Below are 16,869 nucleotides of genomic sequence, written 5' to 3' on the forward strand. Positions count from 1 at the left end.
TTACACAGCATCCCTCTCGTCGGTTATCTGTCCTTCGCTACACCACCACACTCCTCGTCCTCTTCCACAGACAGGCTGTTTCCCTGTGATATGTTCATCCAACTGTTGCGCTCAAGTTCTATAAATGTTTTTTACAATGTTCACGTTCATGACTTGGCACGGAGTGGCATCGGCAGATTTTGACAACTAGATAAACTGTTCTGCATGTGATGACATACACAGTGGATTAATGCTGCCATGTTTTGGAGAACAAAGCGTTTCTACTGCCAGAGAATAAATGAATAAAAACCGGGAGGCGCTGTCACAGCAAGAGGATCTCCAGGCGGGGTCCGGAGTTTCTCCCAGTCCCCATGCCTACACAGAATCTCTCCAGGTAGTTTAATTAAGATGTGAATTGTCTCCGTTTTCAGCTCTTCGATAAACTGGAAGTACCCTGCCTTTTGCGCTATGTAGCTGGGATAGGCCTCAGCTCCACTGTGATCCTGGACATCATAAGCAGTTAAGAAAATGGATGACTACAAACTGTAGACAACCGTGTTTAGCGACTAAAACATTTTCCAATGCTAAAAGAGAAATGCCCATTCTCGTGCACAAGTACCAACTTGTTTAGAAAGATTTGGCTTTAAGACAAAATCATGCCATCCAAGAATATGAACCAAAGCATCCCAATCAGCCCACTGGTTGATTAAAACTGGCTCTACCTCACTTAGAATCACTGCCTTTAATGTGAGCCAGACAAGCTTGTTTTTGCACATTTTAGTACACCCACCCCCCCAAAATCCAAACAACCCTACTATCCTGCACGATTGATGTGAAAATTAACTGTCAGAGTGACTTTGACAATGTCACCACACCCTACAAAAACCTATTATTTCTCCACAGTCCGATTTCATCTCGTGAAGTTGTTCCCTAACAGGAAGTTTGGAAATGTAGTTATGCTGCGTCAGTGTTAGAGAACAGGACTGTAGAATGGAAAAGTACTTGTCGTGTAATCCCGCTCGCTTCTCTGTAGCATTTTATATGAGAAGCAGGTGGAAACCAAGTTGGCAGCTTTGAAATATGGTGGTCTCAACCAGAGCTACATTTAGCTGGTGATTCAAATCCCGTGTCCCCAGCACTTCCAGTGAAATCCAGTCTGCTTACTTGGACTTTAAAAGTGGCACGTAGATTTGGCGGCACGTCTTCTCCAAGGACCAGGTTTTTGACGGGGCCAATCCCCGATCAAGAACAAGGAAGAGAAGGAGGCCAAACTCTCTGCCAATAATTTTTATTGAGATATTTTGTAGAACAGGGGAACCAATGATTACAAAAAAAGTCCGTAAGTGTTCTACATGCTACACCTTAACCTAATTTCATCATGCTTGCCTGGAAAAAGTACATAGAAATTTAACAAACAAAAAACAAAAAAAGTACAATTAAAACTGACGTACATTATACTCACCATTAACTGTACTTTTAAATGTACCTTTCTCCTGCCTCCATGCACGCAACTTTAATTTTATTTTTTTTACATTTGGATAAAAAAAAAATTAAGACTTTTAGGCGCTTCTTTAAACCATAAAATATTTTTTTTCCCACTAAAGACAGAACGCACCCATTTTTTAAAAAAAGAAAAAAAAAGATATCCATTAGAACAGTATTGATGGAAAATGGAAAGCCTCGACTTCAACATAACACATGAATATGCATCCTACCTTAAAACAAAAGAACACTTGCACGCCCGTATAGTGCCAAAAATGAAAATGGAAGTCTACCCAACTCCTCAAATCTTCAATAATCACATTGAAATAACACATTTTGATAAAATAAATAGCGCACATTTTGCTAGAAATAAATAAATGATTACTGAAACACCTCACTATGTTAATTGCTAAAGTGAGACAGATTTCATCTACACGACCACTTCATTTCATGGTATGAGGATGGTCATGTGTGTAAAGCACTAGTGCGGCTTCGAGTGTCTCTCGCGGCTGTTACCTTGAGGTAGATAACACATTTACATTAACGCCTACGATAATGGTTGCTGCTGGCATCATGTGTCAGATTTACAGTATGAAAGGGTTTTCAAGGAAGCTTTCTTCAGGGAAAAAAAAATGTCAGAAGGTCAAAGAATATTTTAAAAAGAAGGAAAAACAAAAAAACATGACGAACAACACACCCCATCCCAGGAAAGGCTGTTTGAGAGCACTTTAAAACCCCACAGCAATGTTAGCGTCTACCTTCCTTCTTTATGTCACACCCAAAACAGCCAAACTTCATCTCTTAAATCCTCTCTACCTCATCCTCCCTCCTCTAGATACTTCTTTCCCGCTCCCCTTTCATCTACAGTACTTAAATGTGCGACTGACATGCCAGTATAGCAATGAGGGTGTAGACATTAACCCATGAAGGCCTGGTGATCAAGGCTCAGAGTGATGATCAAAACTCTTTAAATAAAATCACCCTTTTCGACTCTTTAAAAAAACAAAACAACCATAATAATAACAAAAAAGGTATGAAATGATTCAAGTACAGTATACCATATTATTTAAAAAAAGCAACATAAAAACAAAACTGCCTAGATTTTGCACTGTGAGGAAGATATACATTTCCTTAATTAAGATGTTTGAAGATGCTGCTGTACGTTTTGTGGGCAATTTGTGGGGAGCATTTGACAGCGCAGGGGGTGAGGGACGCCTGGATGGATTTTAGAGGCAAGTCATCAGTGCTGTCAAAGCCAGGAAGGGCCAGAGAGTCCAGCTGCATATTGAGCACAATCTCCGTGCTTCTGTCAAGGAAGCTCTCGTCTAGCTCTCTCACCACCGGGGACCCAATCTGCGGGCTGGCAGTCTCGGAGACGGCTTCTTCCCTCCTGCTGAACAGGTGGTCCAGGTAGCTGGTGTAAGGGCTTTCCTTCTGGAGGTGGTCCTCTTTGCCAATGTCCCAGCACGCTTCGTCTATCAAAATGCCGTTCTCTCCGACCGTGTCCCCAGAGGTCTCCCAGGGGCGAGCAGGCCAGACGCAGTCCCCACCGACCACTCCCAGCCCTCCGCCACCTAGCTGGGCGAGATTTACCAGGCACTTCTCCTCCTTCTCCTGACTTATGGACTTGGACATAGAGGTTGAGCGAGGAGCCTCGAGCTGGGAGACAGAAAAGTTGAGCTCGTTCAGGAGGCCCACCTCATTCAGGAGCCCCACATCGTTGAGCAGGGTCACCTCCTGACAGGGCTCCGGCTGCAGGCTCAGCTTGATGGTGCTGGCAATGAAAGAGTCAAAGTCAAAGCCTTGGTTCTGCTGGCTCTGAGGCTTTTCCGTCTGGTGTTTCTCTTGCACTTTGTCCTTCTCTACAGGGCTCTTCTCTGCCTCCTTTAATGCGATCTGAGCCTTTACCAGCCCGTTCTTCTCGCATTTGCTCTTGGACTTGCGGTCTGCCTTCTCCTTGCTCTGCTGCTCCTTCCAGTTGGAGAGGTCGATGATAAGCTTGGGTTCGTAGTAGTGGTTGACTTCACTGTCTCTCCAGATGAGGTTGTCCAAGTAGGAGGGCGACACAGCCTTGTAGTTACAGGTGTGGCTACACTGCAAGTCACAGTATTTGTTCTCGTGGTGGTCATCCTGCCAAGATCTCTCTAGTGGGAATGGGGTTGAGTAGTCGAAGGACGGCTCGTCCAGGAACTTCTCTCGATCTCCATCAGCATATTTACGAGGATCCACCTAGAAAGAGACAACAGCCACCTTTCAGAATCTGATAATTTAAGTCAGTGCTGATTTAAATCCAATTTATATTAGTAAGGAATGAGCACTCTTGCACCTAGCTTTTTTCAGACATGGATTAAGCCTATCCAAACAAAAATACATGTAAAATTCAAGGAAGGCCGCCTCTGAAATAATGTTTATTTATGTTAGCAATAAAGCTCAATCCATGAATGGGAACCCGGCCTTAAGGCTTTTATTGATGTATACCGCTTTAAGATCAATCCAATACTTGCTTCCTTGCCCAGAATTAATCACCATTGAGGTTCTGAAAAAGCAGTGAAAATAGTTTTGATAGTAGTATTGAAGCGTTTGTCAAAAGTAACTCACCTGGACGACCTCTTCATCCGTTACATCGGAGAGTGCCCTTGGGTCAACCTGAACTTCGTCTGGGTCATGGGTGCTGTGCAAGTGCCAGTCAGCTTCTGAGAACTGGCTCTCATGATACCTAATGGAGTAAGAAATAGAAAGACTTCATTAGCAACAGTCATATACAGACTAAGTTTGCAAATAAACTCTAGTCAAACAGTGAGAGCTGCTCACTTGCAGCAAGCACAGCAAAACAAATTCCGCTGAAGTTAATCCCAAGAGAATATGTGAGAGGGAAATAAGTGAGAAGGCACACCTGTCACAAGTGTGGCTGTGGCTCTGGTCCATGAGCAGGATATCATCTACCTCATCCTCAATGTGAAAGGGGTGCAGAGACACAGGCTCATCCAGGGGGAAGGAGTAGTCAGCCATATAGGGGTGTGCCAGGGCCTCTTCCGCAGTCAGACGATCCATGGGGTTAAAGGTCAGGATCTTCTCCAGGAAATCAAGGGCTGTAAAGGAGAAGGACAATGAGATTATCAAGCTGGAAATACGAGATGTGATCTATGAAGTACACGACCATGACCCTGGGTTCACAAGCACTTCATAAGGCTCCAAGTACTTCTGATTAATTAAAGTGGTACTTACCCTGCGGACTGACATCAGGCAGCAGTTTGGCCAATGGTGTGTGAGGCTTGGTCATGTCATTGCGGATAAAGACGGGAATTACGCTATGGAGCTCCTGGCGGTCTTCGTCTCGTAGTACAGGGATTGACTCCAGGATCAGCTGCATCTGTTCCAGTTCATGAGCTCCTGAAACAGCAAACAGAAATATTATGGAGTTTTTTTAGAAGAGAACCCATGACTCAACTTCTGCATGACTGAGGGAGTTTGAGTGAGGCAGTCTCGATTCCCATGATCTGAAGCAGATCATGGGAATTGAGATTTCATTTGCCTTGTGGTCAGCTCAAGGCTGTTTTAACAAGAACAGTCTCTCCCTGCACTGGCCGAATACGCAAAGTCAAACCAGACTGTCTGGTTTACCATGTGTTTAACAGACTTAACAAACAAAATTAGCATGTGTCATCACACCTATACTTGACATTTACCTCTGTCACTTGAGCCACCTTAAAGGCTGATTTTACATAAGGTGTGATGAGTGAGTCTGACATAACAAACTGAGTCAACATTTACCTGCAAACAGGGTTTTCCCTGTGAGCATCTCAGCAAAGATGCAGCCAGCAGCCCACATGTCGATGGCTTTGGTGTAGTTGTTAGGAGAGAGCAGCAGGCGAGGAGATCTGTACCACTTTGTGACAAGACCTTCAGAGAGATGGCCCTGTCGTGGTGGGAGACCAGACATTAATTGTAACCCTCTAAAAAATACATTACAGTACTGGAAATAGTGCAGCATTATCATTATTATTATTTTTATGAGTGACAAGTTACTTTTGGTTTGTCTTCATTCAGAGTAGGGCTGCCACGATTAGTCGACTAGTCACGATTACGTCGACTATCAAAATCGTCGACGACTAATTTAATAGTCGACGCATCGTTTGAAGCTTTGTAAGATCACAAAAGACGCAGGAATAAGTAGTAGGATTTAAGAGTGTAATAACGGACTGAAACAGAAGATGGCAGCACTGCATGTACAAGGATGCCAGCTGCCGTTAAACCCCGAAGAAGAAGAAGTAGCTCTGTCCCAGAATTCATAGCGCAGCCCAGCTCAGTTTCCAACAATGGCGGCAGCTAGTTAGTTTTAATGTTACTCTTATTATTCTTTCTGGGTCACAAAATAAACGTTTAACATATTTTCAGGCGAGAATGTAGCTGTGTAAACTTCAAATATCTGCTCAGTTTATCAAGACACCACATATTTTCAAAAGCGCTCCGACGTTTTCAGAGACGTCTGTTACCCACTAGCTCGATAGCTAGCCGGGGCAAGGCTCACTAGAGTCGTGAGAACACCGGACTCCCGGCTTCAAACCCACCTCCGTCTTTCGCTACTCAAGTTAAACATATATAAGTCACTTAGATAACTTAAATATTTTATTGTTTGGCTTTTTTTTAGTATTTTATTTGTTCCTGAGTAAATCGGTTTGGCTGAGATCAAAGTTATAGTTTTTACACAGCTGAATAAACGTCAGGCAGACAGCTGATTATCAGAAGTGTGAGATGCTCCAGAATTTACTCCGGTGTCCCGTTATATGTTAGATATCAAGGAGCAGACGGCTGAGTTTATTAAACTTCACCTAAACAATCTGCAAATTTCATTAAAATTTAATAAACTATCATCTTGTCTTTATTTTTAGTTAGCACCTTAAACACTTAAAGCTGTAAGCTAATGATAGTTATATAAGAGCAGATGCTGCTGGTGCAATAAGCTGTAGTTTTACGTCCAATGGATGATGATCTGATTAGTCGACTAATCGCAAAATTAATCGGTGACTAGTCGACTATCAAAATAATCGTTTGTGGCAGCCCTAATTCAGAGGTAAGATGCTCATAAGTCTGCAGTGATTCCCAATAAAAGCTATGATTACCCTTGTTTCATGTACCTCCACGTTTGCCACACAATACAGGTAACAGGAGATGTGACACTATCCTGCAAGTCTGTGCTAAACATTCAGAGCCCTGTGCCATCTCCTTAACAGCTGTACGCTGTGCTGGTCACGTACACCACACAGCATACAAAGACCCCCCGCCCAAAAAAGAAGAGACCAATGAAAAGAGGGGAGATCAGACACGCAGGCCATGTCAGCAGTCTGAGCAGGATAATACCCCACTGCCACTAACCTGCACTCAAACAGTGCCTGACTAGTCACAAGGCCAGGAGGGCACCAAGCATAAAGGAAGCTGACCTCTGTATGTGTGTCTACACACTAAATGGGGGGAGGGGGAGTGGTAAAACAACACCCTTGCTGCGCTCTTTTTTCCCCCCACATGCAGTGGTAGTTTGTGGGACCAAAATGGACTGCTCACCACCGTGGGAGGCTCCCATTTCTGCCCAAATTTAGCCACAAATACTTGATGTCATGCTATCCTTAAGTGCCTGCAAGCCCTTGTTTTGATGGGACCTATAAACGACACGACATGTATTCCTTCCTACAGGTAACCAGCTAATCCGTCTGTCTGAGAGAGGATTGTAAAGAGGTGGGGGGAATTAAGAGATAGTCTGGCACATAGACAGGTCATACCTAGTGACTGGGACCAGAACCCATTCTGAGAAGCAGCTGGTAAAGCCGACCTGTGAGATTGTGCTTACGGGGGAGAAACACACACAACCAGCTTAACAGAGAATGTAAATTAGGTTAGCTTGAAAGAGTCATTGCAGAGAGTAAGGACAATGTGTAATGGACTCTGAACTAAAAGGAACAGATTAAAGTTTGCCTACCAGCTAAGTGCATAAAGTGCATTAGGTGAACCTTCCAGCTCAATTCTTTTACAGATTTTCAAGCGGACCATTCACCATAAAGCTTTAAAGCATTAACAATGTCAGTACCTCCAGCAGCAGCTGGTGAATAACTTCTCCACCGGATCTACATCAGCTCAGGCTGACATTTAATGATTCACAACTAGGCCTCTCCATGTGACGGGCTGCGGTTAGTCAGAGCAACCTCAAGCAGGTTTAACCAGATGTCAGTAAAAGTGGCTTCTGGAGAATCAGAAAAGATCCTCCCCCAACTCCCAATAAAGCTGTTGACTGAAAAATAAGTAATCAATTTTCTTGCCAAGACAGATTCACTTCAGAGTTCAACTGTCAAGTACTAAATGAGGAGGATGTGCGCCTAATAAATAAGAAAAAAAACATTTCCATCTGGATCTTTGGCTTCTCTGAATAATTTGTGATACATCTGCTTGCTGCAGAAAAAGATTAAACTACTGTTTAAAATCAAGAAAGTACAGGGTGGAATAATCAAAACCAGCTCTCTAAAACTCATTGAGCCTTAAGTCAACTTTGCTGCATTTATTCTGAATCTTGTAAAGTCTGGCACCAGACAGGCCCAGTGGTAGCTAAATAACTGGGTCAAGTATGCTTTTTATTGCAGCTGTGGCTTAGAATTGTTCACTTTGATGAATGTGTGGCAGAAACAAACCTTGTGAAGGTCTTTTATAACATTCCTAACAACGTCACGGCTATCATCTCTATAGCATCTCAAATTACTGAAAATTATACCAAGCCACAGGCAAGCACAAGATCACACTTTTTCAATATTCAATAGTCTGACAGGCAACATGCAAACAACTGTTTCCACAGCACAAAATTATGTGAATGTCTGACAAGTTTGCCACTTTTTTCTAGGCGTCATAAAAAGACAAACCTTTAAATGGTTTGCCAAGCCAAACGATCTCTCAGTGATAAATCACAAGAATAGCGAAGACTAGACTGGATGTCACTTCTAGAGAATGTATTTTTGACACACTCAAACTGCTTAACTTAGACACACAGTAAAAATTGTTAAAGCCTCTGCAATTCTTGTTTAAAACTGTTAAAAGCTTCTTTGACTGACTTTTGGTTCAGCTTAGTCTCTAGCTAAAGTTTGGGACAAGACTGAAAGCGAACGCAGCCTTTAGATCAGCTTCAAATAAGGCTCTGAGCAAGGCTCCCACAACGAGACAAAGGGCTGGCTGGGAAAAGGAGGGGAACTGGGGTTGGAAAAGTTGGATGAGTGCACGTGAATTTTTGTCATTCTTGAGTATGAGCCACTATTAGGCGAGACCTCAAAGCTCACAGAGACAGAAACTGTTTCCTCACAAAACAGGTAGTTGTGCTTAAAACAAAGCTATGCAGGATTATTAAAAGCCTAAAGGGAACCATGAGCTGTTGATGTCTTTTAGCCAAGGCATCATAAGAAAGAAAAAGCGTGGGAGGAAAGGATTAAACAAACGCCTCGTGAATGCACCACTGATGCATGAATCCAAGATCACATTACCGAAACTAAACTAGAAACTGAAGTTCACTGGAAAAATAGAGCTGTTTTTTTTTTAGAAATGATGTTATTCAAATACATTGCACTCCAGCACCCAACCACTGCGTCTCGGACCCTATGCTGTAAGTAGAGGGTGGTCGTGAAAGAGCATTTGCCCCCCAGTGAATGTGGCATGTGGTCAACAGTAAAACCAACTGTTTTTTTAACACCTTCACGCTGTGCCACTGGTGTGTTATCTGGGGGTGCTAAGTTCATTTTTAAACACGCCTCATTTGTTCTTAGACACTCACTTTAAATGAGTCTTGGAGCCATAAAAAGGTGGTTGGTAAAGATACTAGCTTAACTTTGCCCCATGGTACAGCTATTATCACAAAAACAATGAAAAAAACAAAACAAAAACAAACAAAAAACACAGTAAGGAGAGCTTCATGGAAAACCAGTTAGTCAATCTGACTATAGCGTTTCCATCTTTGAGCAAAACAGCAGTAATCTGCTGCAGTACATCTTTGAGCTCTGACCCCAGGCAAGCAGCTTAAGGAGGGAAAAAATAAAAACTTCTCTAAAGCGTCTGGCCTGCTACAGACACCAAACTGTGAAGCTCTCATTCCTTCCCAGCAACTATTACCTTACTCTTCCTAGTGCGCAGTGACATACTGTCTCAAAAGACATGACTCATATGAAAACAGTCAGAGCTGAAAATGTGACTACATGACTAAAACGCAGTTTTCGTATTTAACTGGCAATTAAGCCAGTTATGGTAAACAAGGGTGCGTAAGTCTATTTCGAGGGATGCATTGTGTGGCAGGAGCCTGGATGAGTAAGGGATATGAATGAGACAGTACCATCCAGAGAGATCACCCATCACTTGAGCCCCATTTCCCTTCTGCGACTAATCCGAGACACATGCAAGCATCTGACCACCTTAGCGCCTCAAGAAGATCCGGGCAGAGACACAGAGGGAGGGACAGGCTTCCCAACCTAGATTTCCTCACATTACACCACCATATGGCCATCAACTGGAATTTCCTCATCCCTTTATAAAGGTGACAGCAACACACAAGAGCTACACAGGCCTCCCACCTGGCTGCAATTACACAGGCTGATCTATACTCTTCTCACACTGAAGACAGAAACAGCTTCTCTAATGCTACAATTACATTGCTTCAAAGAACAAAGGTTTTATAGAAAGCATTAAAATGTGTGCATTCAACAGATGGCGTGGCAGCATTTGGCTTTCTAAGCACGTGTTTACAGTAAGCATCTTTCAGAAACCAGTGAAAAGCCATGAACAAAGAAAACAGCAAGGGACACAAATGTCTTCACTTCTAAAAGTCTCATGCATGAGAATTTGCTTATTGGAGCAATGACCTCATGCAAAGAGAACTCATGCAAAGCATTCTCCTTTCAGATGTAACAAATCCTCAATTTTTATTTTTATTTTTTAAGAGCAGGACGTCCACAACAAATTTTTGCAGCCTCAAGCCTTCGTCAGTTTTCTCTAAAAGCTGATGGAGGCGCAACGTTGAACTCTTCCGGTTTTGTGTCATTGTGAAAACATTGCCCCCCCACACACACACACAAACACACCCCTCCGCTGGAGATCCTATTGTAGCACGTCTTAATTAAGCCACATTATCACAAACTAATCTCCAATTCTTATCGTCTATACTTTTACATAATGGAAAAGAAACGTTTCCCACGGCTTTGTTTTCAACCCTCACTTATGAGAAGGGAAGGCGAGGCCTTACCTCAAGGAACCACATCCTTTCTAGCTCACTTCCTGCTCAAAAAAACTGCGTCACCCTGGGGAGTACCACATTACTGGGCAATAAACATCTCGTGTCAGAGCAGCAGAGCACTCGTATATGGGCAAAGAGTTCACCAACGCTGCTATATTTGTTCTGCTTTGCGCTGTAGCCTGTGCTGCATTATAACCACCCATCATAAACCACAGCAGACCAGCAAAACTCTGCAATTGGTCTTACCTTGTGAGAGTAGTGAGGGTCCATAATGCGTGCCAGTCCAAAGTCCCCGATTTTAAGTACCAGGTCCTCCGTGTTGACAAACAGGTTGGCAGGCTTGAGGTCACGGTGCAGCACATTGGCAGAGTGGATGTATTTAAGGCCCCTGAGGAGCTGGTACATGAAGAGCCGGGCGTGATCTTCTGAGAGAAGGCCCCTCTCCAGTAGCTGACACAAATCAGTCTCCATGTACTCTTGCACAATGTAGACGGAGTTGACCTCCGTAAGAGACACCACATCCTCTGTTAGCCTGCGACCGCTGGGGCCCAACGTCTCAAACACCTAGTGCCATAAAAAGGAGGGTATGTGTTGATCATGAAGTCTTTTCATTTTCTGTCACACCCAGATAAAAAAAAGATAGCAACGTTTTCTTTTTTTTAAACTTTGAACCTCCCAACATACCTTGACAATGTTGTCATGGTCGAGGCGTCTGATAATCTTGATTTCCCGGAGGGCGTGCTTGACGCTCTGGGGGTCAGTCAAGATAATTTTCTTCACGGCTACACGCTTGTCACAGTCAGTGTCAACTGCTGAGAACACGAGGCCATTCCCTCCGTAGCCCAGAGGCTTCAAGTCCATGTAGCGAGAACCCAGGTCAAAGCCGTGGATGTTCATCAGTGACTCAAACTTCTCTGCCATAATGACTTTTTTTTGTGGGCTTCCACACCAAGCTTCTGCTATCTCTAATGTTAATCCTCTGGCCCGTTTCAAGCCCAATTTTCGTACTTAACAGAGGAATCCCCGCCCACCCTTGCTTCAGAGGTTCGGCTGACCCCTGTACAGACGACTACCAAGTCACCCCCTCTAGCTGTCACTGTCAGATGCAAGGTATTAATGTGTAGTCAAAGTTTCCTTCCATTTTGAGTAAGGAGAGAAAATTTTAAAGTTGAATTCATCCTCCAATCCTGAATGTGTGGATATATTTAAATGAACAGCTCTAAGTAAACTAGTGTTTGTAGACGGCAAATGGAATGGTCTTTGAGGCAAATTAAAGCGCACTGGCACGATCTTAAACTATATAAGCACGTAATTGCATCCTCACAGTGCAAATACATTCAGTGTATGACTGGTCCTGAGCAGCTTCATGTGAAATGTGCGTAAACGCACTGCTAATTCTTTCCTTTCTTTCTTTTTCCTTTGTAAATATATGTATAGATCTGTCTGTATAGTTTTCCTGTCAAGTCACGTCGTCTATAAAAATTGAAATGAGTCTGGCCTTTAAGTCTCTAAAGTAATTTCTCAGCCTCAATGATCAGGTGGCTCTAGCTCGCCACAGTCGCAATCAAAACTATCCTCCATTTTACTTGGATATAACCTGAAAGACAAAGAAAAACAAAAACAAAAAAAATAAGTGTGAGAACACATGTATTGTGCCAGAGCAAACTGGGTTTGAGCCCATCATTTGACACATTGTTTCCGTCTTCTATGAAGATGTCTCACTCTGTAAGGCTGACATGTGTTAGGGATTTCCATTAAGCAACAAGCTGCCTCGCTCGGCCGGCTTTTGAACGCGGTGACATTACGAGAAGCTAACCCCTCCCCCGCTCCCAGCTCCAGTGACGCGCCTGCTAGTCCGGTTTTCTAGGTATCGTTAAAATTAAAGAGATAACATTTGGAAGCTTCACGAAGATCAGTATCCACGAGAGTACACGAATACTACACATTAAAGACGAATAACCGTGTTCACAGCGCCTACTTTTGGCCCTCGCCCGGTCTCTGTTGACTAGCTCGCGGGGGAGAAAAAAAGCGAAGAATGGCAGAGTAACGGCAAGCAAGCGAGAGACCGCCGTTGATCTAATTTAGAACATAACCACGACCACCCTTTGACGTTAACATGAGCTAAATTATATGTGGAAAACATATCTCACTACATCACTCATTTTATATACTTAAAAAACATCAAGCCAGCGAGAAATGTGCCGACAGCGCGAACAAAGGGGTCGTTGTTGGCGGAGGCTTCTGACTACGTGGTACAGCTTTCCTAGCGCTAAGCAGCACAAAGCCGACGTCGATTAAACGGCTCGAATAACAGCGAATCCTCAGCGAAACCGACATAACATGTAAATAATAATCAGAATCTACATATAACGTGTTACTCACGGTCCTTGTTTGTTGCATTAGGCGGGCTATAGTTTTAATCAAACCCAGACGAGGTTTGACTGCGATCCGCTCCCGGTGCTATGCGGATCTGTTGCAATCGCCATTTAGGCTAGGTAGAGAAAGGCAGCAGCGACGTCACAAGGCCACCTTCACTGACTGTCGGAAAGATGTTTACTACGACTACGAGTCTTCAACAAACTATTTATTTTTACTTATTTGTTGTTTTCCCCAGCTTTTAGTTGCATACTAGCAGTTATTTACAAATAAATATTCCTGATTTATTTTTAAAATTATTATCAACCCACTATTACATAGATAGAATACTGTAATTATCTCTAGTTCTAATACCCTAACCCCACTCTGGGTTCACTGGGTTCATTATTCAGACAACAACATGCAGTGAGTTGGCACTGCTTCATAAATAATGAAGTTTAACTTAGATCATTTGCATTATTTCTAAAAATCATGAATTAATCACCTCATGTTTCTGATCATTTTTATTATCACAGAAACACAACTGTGTCATATTACTCATAATACATGTACTGATATTTTAGCAGTGTAATGAACAATTAAGTTGGTAAGCAGCTGAAATGTCAGCAACTGGTGATTGAATTGGTTAAAAACAAATAAAAATAAAAACATAAAAAATAATCTAGTTTCCAGCACAGACCTTTGACAGTCAGATATAGCTGTATCTATATTTATAGGTGGAGCTGTAAGCTTCGAGCAGTACTTGAATACAGCAGGAATCATTCAAAACATTTGAAGTTGGAGTTCATTCCAGCTCAGTGTTTGTGTTTATAGTCCAAGTGATAGCAGCACTGTACCACAGGCAACCTCACCATCACTTACCTCATTATCACCTCTTGATGCATGCAAAGTTCAACCAGCCGTAACTGCAGGCCATTTTATAATAGACTAACCCCCGGAAGAAACAAACCTCTGTAAAGAGTTTTTTGTTTTGTTTTGTTTTTTGTCACTTGTTCTATTATGCAACATAAAATGAGGATGCCACAAGATAATGGACCAGGAAGAACATTCTGTACCCAGCCTATTTGATCTCCTATCTTGAAATCTGGGGGGTGGAAATACTGCATTATAACCTGCAGAGCAGATACAGCTGTTCATTTTAGTTGAAACACCTCAGTGCATCATTTGCTTACACTTTGCTCTTTAGTATTTTACTTTTAAAATTTGAGTTGTCCTCCAAATAGAAAATTATTGCCTATTTATTGCCACTCAGAATTTCTGTTGAGAAAGCGTCATCCCTCTATTTTTTCAACCATTGTTAAATTTTACTCAAGGCAGCATCAATAGTAAGAATGGTATTATTTGTCTTTTCTTTGCAAAACGAAGTTGTTTTCTAGCTTTTTGTTTCATTTTATTTATTTATTTTAGTGACGCGCAGTAGTGGTCTTGTCAGTGACTTAAAAAAAAAACCCCGGACAGGTCACTCACATGCGCCATGCGGATTTACTCCCTTTGGCACCGACAGGGTGTTTCTCTTTTAGCGGCCCGACATCACGTCACATCAGATCTCCGCGAGGATTACACATCCCGAGGAAAAGAAGTGAAGAAATCAAATACGGCACTGATTTGATTCCCTCATTCTACGGATGGTCCCGCGGAGCGCCCGGTCCTCCCTCTCTGTGGATGCTGTGAATGGAGGGATGGAGAGGGAACGGGTGGGTGGGCAGGAAGGAGCATCATAGCCGCAGAAGTCTACATCAGCATCCGCATGCAGACCATGTGAGTGCCCATGTGTCCGACAATGCGGCTGGCTCTTACGGGCCGGGGTGGGCTCTGCGATGGAGAGAGAAACTACATGCTGCCGGAACGTGATGCGACTGAGAGAGAGAAATGTTGGGAAAAGACATGATATAGTTCACCGCTGCTCTGAACATCAGATTACGATTGGGCTATATGTTACCCCGTCCATTAATGCTCCCAAAGACGTAGAGCTATGTAATTACGTACTTTTATGAGCTATATTTTAAAAGCATAAAGATCTAGCTGAGGTGTATTTATTTATTTATTATTTGTTGGTTTGGTAAATCTATTATTTATAAGCGGCTTTTCTAGAAAAGATGAGTGAAACTGCCTTTAGAAACTGCATTGAGTGTGCTTGTAAAAAGTGATGCAAATGTTGCCAAAATGATCCTTTATTTGATTTCTGAACCATCCTCTACAAAAAGGTCAGGTAGCAGCTTCACTGTCTTTGCTCCAAGTTACTTCCTTTGAGCTGATCAGGTAGAAATCAGAAAGAGAGAACTTCTCTTTACTGACATCTAGTCCTTTTGCACTTAACTCACTGATTGTGTGCGATAAAAAAGCTCCACTGAGATTAAATGAATATGATATACAGCTCCCTCACCCCTACGAGTGCTCTTTTCTCTGTGGTATAGAGCCAAGAATGGAGGTCAGAAGATAAAGTCACATATTGTGTCTTTCATGAGACCCTGCCCTCATGTTTTGATCACATTGGAGACAGAAGATCCTGACTTCTGTTACTTACATTTCAGTTATTAATGATATATCTCTGCAGGGTCATTACACTCTGTGCTCCGGGCTTCCTCTCTTTTATCATGAGATATAAGAGAACTGTTTCTCCAAGTCTTACACCGAAACGTCTGACTGAGATGTTGGTAATTTACTTCTGTTTCTGCCAGTCTTTTAATCATTGGCCCAACACAAACACAGCACTATTGCAGTCCATCAGTCTTGTTTGCTGCGCACAGAGTGTCTCATGTGTGGAAAATGAGTGTGTGCACATGCTGTCAACCTGCTTGTCACAGTGGTAAGAGTTTCTTACTAACACACACACTTTCACCTTTAAAGAGTATCTGAGTTTATCTCAGCTCCATTTCTGGACATTGCTATCCTCCTGCATGCATCCCCTGTTTTATTATGTTGAACCTGTTCTTCATTTATACAAAGTCTGCACAAAAACTAAAATGTCCTCAGCTCTTGTCACTCTCAAGCTTGCTCATTCCTTTATGAAAGACAAAAATCTTCTGGTCTCTTACCATGGCTGAAATTCTCCAGTGACGAATGGAGCAACATGGTGCCTGAGTCAATAGTCCATTCAGAAGAGTATGTTTTATGTCCGTCACTCCTAGTCCGAAAGGCAGAAAGCTTGAAAGACCCAGTGCACTCCACCGTCCGTTTATATGTGTGTGAATGTATTCTCAGAGCCTTGGCGGTGTGTTATCCTACTCCATGTGCCTCTGGTTGTGAGGTGGAGCTCCATGGAAAGTTAATATAGGCCAAGCCGGAGAGGGGAGGAGACTGCACTGTGTATGGCTTGGCCTTAGACAGAGCAGTGTGTCAGACACACCGAATCCACCTTTCTCTGTCTCTCTCTCTCTCTGCCACTTTTCTTACTCTTTTCTCATTCTTAAAAAAAATCCCTGTTATTTTCAGACCTGCTCACTTGTATTTTGTAAAAAGAAAAAGAGTTAATTATCTGTAGCCTGTCCTGAAATAAACTCTTGCTCCTAGGCAAGACACTCAGGAGTTATTTGTCTTTTTTTTCTTAAAAAAAAAAATCAATTTGCTTAAATGGGAGAAAACTGTTTTTGGTCACACATTTCAAACCTTGACTATCAAGTTATTGTTTGCAGACAACCAGACTAGATACATCTGCACAAAGAGACCCTTTTATGTGTGGGCATGTGGTGCATCCTTGGATGTCCTCTGGGTTTATTGCTCTCTTTCACTGTCTGTTTCAGTAAGGGTGTTCGTGAACTTGTGAATTTACAAATGCCAGACATCAG

General features: G+C 42.6%; 1 protein-coding gene across 3 annotated transcripts; it reads right to left on the minus strand.

Moving 5' to 3' along the window:
• Positions 1 to 1,251: 1,251 nt before the first annotated feature.
• mapk6 (mitogen-activated protein kinase 6) lies at positions 1,252 to 16,330 on the minus strand. 3 transcript variants are annotated; one of them, XM_084930079.1, is made up of 8 exons: positions 16,120 to 16,330; positions 11,393 to 12,305; positions 10,955 to 11,272; positions 5,233 to 5,377; positions 4,687 to 4,851; positions 4,355 to 4,550; positions 4,060 to 4,177; positions 1,252 to 3,690 (listed from the first exon to the last, which is right to left on the minus strand). In XM_084930079.1, the coding sequence occupies exons 2-8, from the start codon at positions 11,627 to 11,629 to the stop codon at positions 2,593 to 2,595; spliced, it is 2,277 nt and encodes a 758-aa protein (XP_084786205.1). In that variant the 5' UTR covers positions 11,630 to 12,305; positions 16,120 to 16,330; the 3' UTR covers positions 1,252 to 2,592. The 3 variants fall into 3 exon arrangements, with proteins under 3 accessions (XP_084786205.1, XP_084786256.1, XP_084786157.1); XM_084930130.1 differs by lacking the exon at positions 16,120 to 16,330 and adding an exon at positions 14,552 to 14,749; XM_084930031.1 differs by lacking the exon at positions 16,120 to 16,330 and adding an exon at positions 13,091 to 13,498.
• Positions 16,331 to 16,869: the final 539 nt, after the last annotated feature.

This window comes from Perissodus microlepis, chromosome 1 (assembly GCF_051167445.1).
Source record: "Perissodus microlepis isolate ML-2025 ecotype Zambia chromosome 1, ASM5116744v1, whole genome shotgun sequence".
NCBI lineage: Eukaryota > Metazoa > Chordata > Actinopteri > Cichliformes > Cichlidae > Perissodus > Perissodus microlepis.

What these genes read in the sequence shown, in the direction of transcription:
- mapk6 (XM_084930079.1), bottom strand. Translation starts at nt 11,629, where the DNA reads ATGGCAGAGAAGTTTGAGTCACTGATGAACATCCACGGCTTTGACCTG. An exon ending in AGGGAAAACCCTGTTTGCAG is followed by an intron (nt 4,852 to 5,232) that starts GTAAATGTTGAC and finishes TTGCTGTTTCAG; the next exon opens with GAGCTCATGAACTGGAACAG. An exon ending in CACAGCCACACTTGTGACAG is followed by an intron (nt 4,178 to 4,354) that starts GTGTGCCTTCTC and finishes TTACTCCATTAG; the next exon opens with GTATCATGAGAGCCAGTTCT.